This window comes from Perkinsus marinus, assembly GCF_000006405.1.
Source record: "Perkinsus marinus ATCC 50983 genomic scaffold scf_1104296974316, whole genome shotgun sequence".
Classification (NCBI taxonomy): Eukaryota; Perkinsozoa; order Perkinsida; family Perkinsidae; genus Perkinsus; species Perkinsus marinus.
The window spans coordinates 1-1,085 of NW_003201160.1; the positions used below are offsets into that span (position 1 = coordinate 1).

The 1,085-nt window shown below is 49.5% G+C and overlaps 1 protein-coding gene across 1 annotated transcript; it reads right to left on the minus strand.

The window, feature by feature from the left end:
* Nucleotides 1–18: 18 nt before the first annotated feature.
* Nucleotides 19–729, minus strand: Pmar_PMAR020903 (hypothetical protein; the record flags this gene model as incomplete). Its single annotated transcript, XM_002765858.1, has 1 exon — nucleotides 19–729. A coding segment is annotated over one exon (711 nt), but the record flags the coding sequence as incomplete, so codon positions are not given.
* Nucleotides 730–1,085: the final 356 nt, after the last annotated feature.

Genomic DNA, 1,085 nt, shown 5'->3' on the forward strand with positions numbered 1-1,085 from the left:
CTGCTCCCGATCTCTTACATCATCTTCTGCATCTTCGTCAATAGACTCATTACGTGTTGTGTTGAGCCTACTCAAATCTTGGGTGTCTTCTATACCTTTCCGTCTGGTTAGATCATCGTCGGCGTTCATATTCTCGAGGTCGTCGTTTCCTAGATCGTCTTCGTTCTCGTTGTCGCTCTTTACACTTGTGTCTTCTACTCGGTACAAGTTTGTGTGATGGACTACTGGCATCTTAGCTTCGCCGTAGCGCTTTGGAGCATCGCTAGACTCGTCAATCGGTGCTAGTCTGAAGCACTGCTTACCAACCTTCTCAATCACTTGATAAGTCTTCTCGTTTGTCAAAGGACTGAGCTTCTTCTTACGTGGCTTCAGCCATAGGACTCTATCTCCGACTTGCAACCTCTTCTTCTTCAGCCCTTTGTTTTTTCGACCCTCCATATGCTTAAAGGACTGCTGTCGACGTTCTAACCAAGCTTCTTGGAAGATCGACAAGAGTCCTCTTCGGTTCTCGGCCCGATGCTTAGCCTCTTCAACTACCTGTGTCGTATGAAGGGGGTCTTCTACGATGCTCTTCGGTCTGAGGTCTTCCCAGTCAGTACGCACATCGGTGACTTTAAGCAACTTCTGCACTGGTAACATCGGCTCCCACCCATAAATCAAAGTGTGAGGGCATGGCCGTGTCCCTCCACTGTCGGTGGAATTGATGGTTGCCTGTGCCAACGCCAACATGGTACTCCAACTTGCTTTGGGGCATTCAATTAACGTCGTCCTCAGCGTCTTCGTCAGCGTCTTGTGCTGGATCTCGTAGAATCCTCCGACGGCAGGAGTTCGGACTGGAAGAAGGCGATGTGCTATTTGGCCAAGTACACAGACGGCTGAGAAGGCAGGTGAGCGTGCAAACTGTACTCCTTGGTCGGACCATATCTCCTTAGTGTTAGCTTGGAGCTCCCAAAGAAGATCCGCTCGACTTCCTCGGCAACTGTTCTTGACCTCGCATCTGGTAGGAGTCTGAATATGGTGTAACCTGTTATCTATCTACGATGGTTAGAACATGTGGCAGTCTTCCTTCTGTCTCGCTTGTCGTG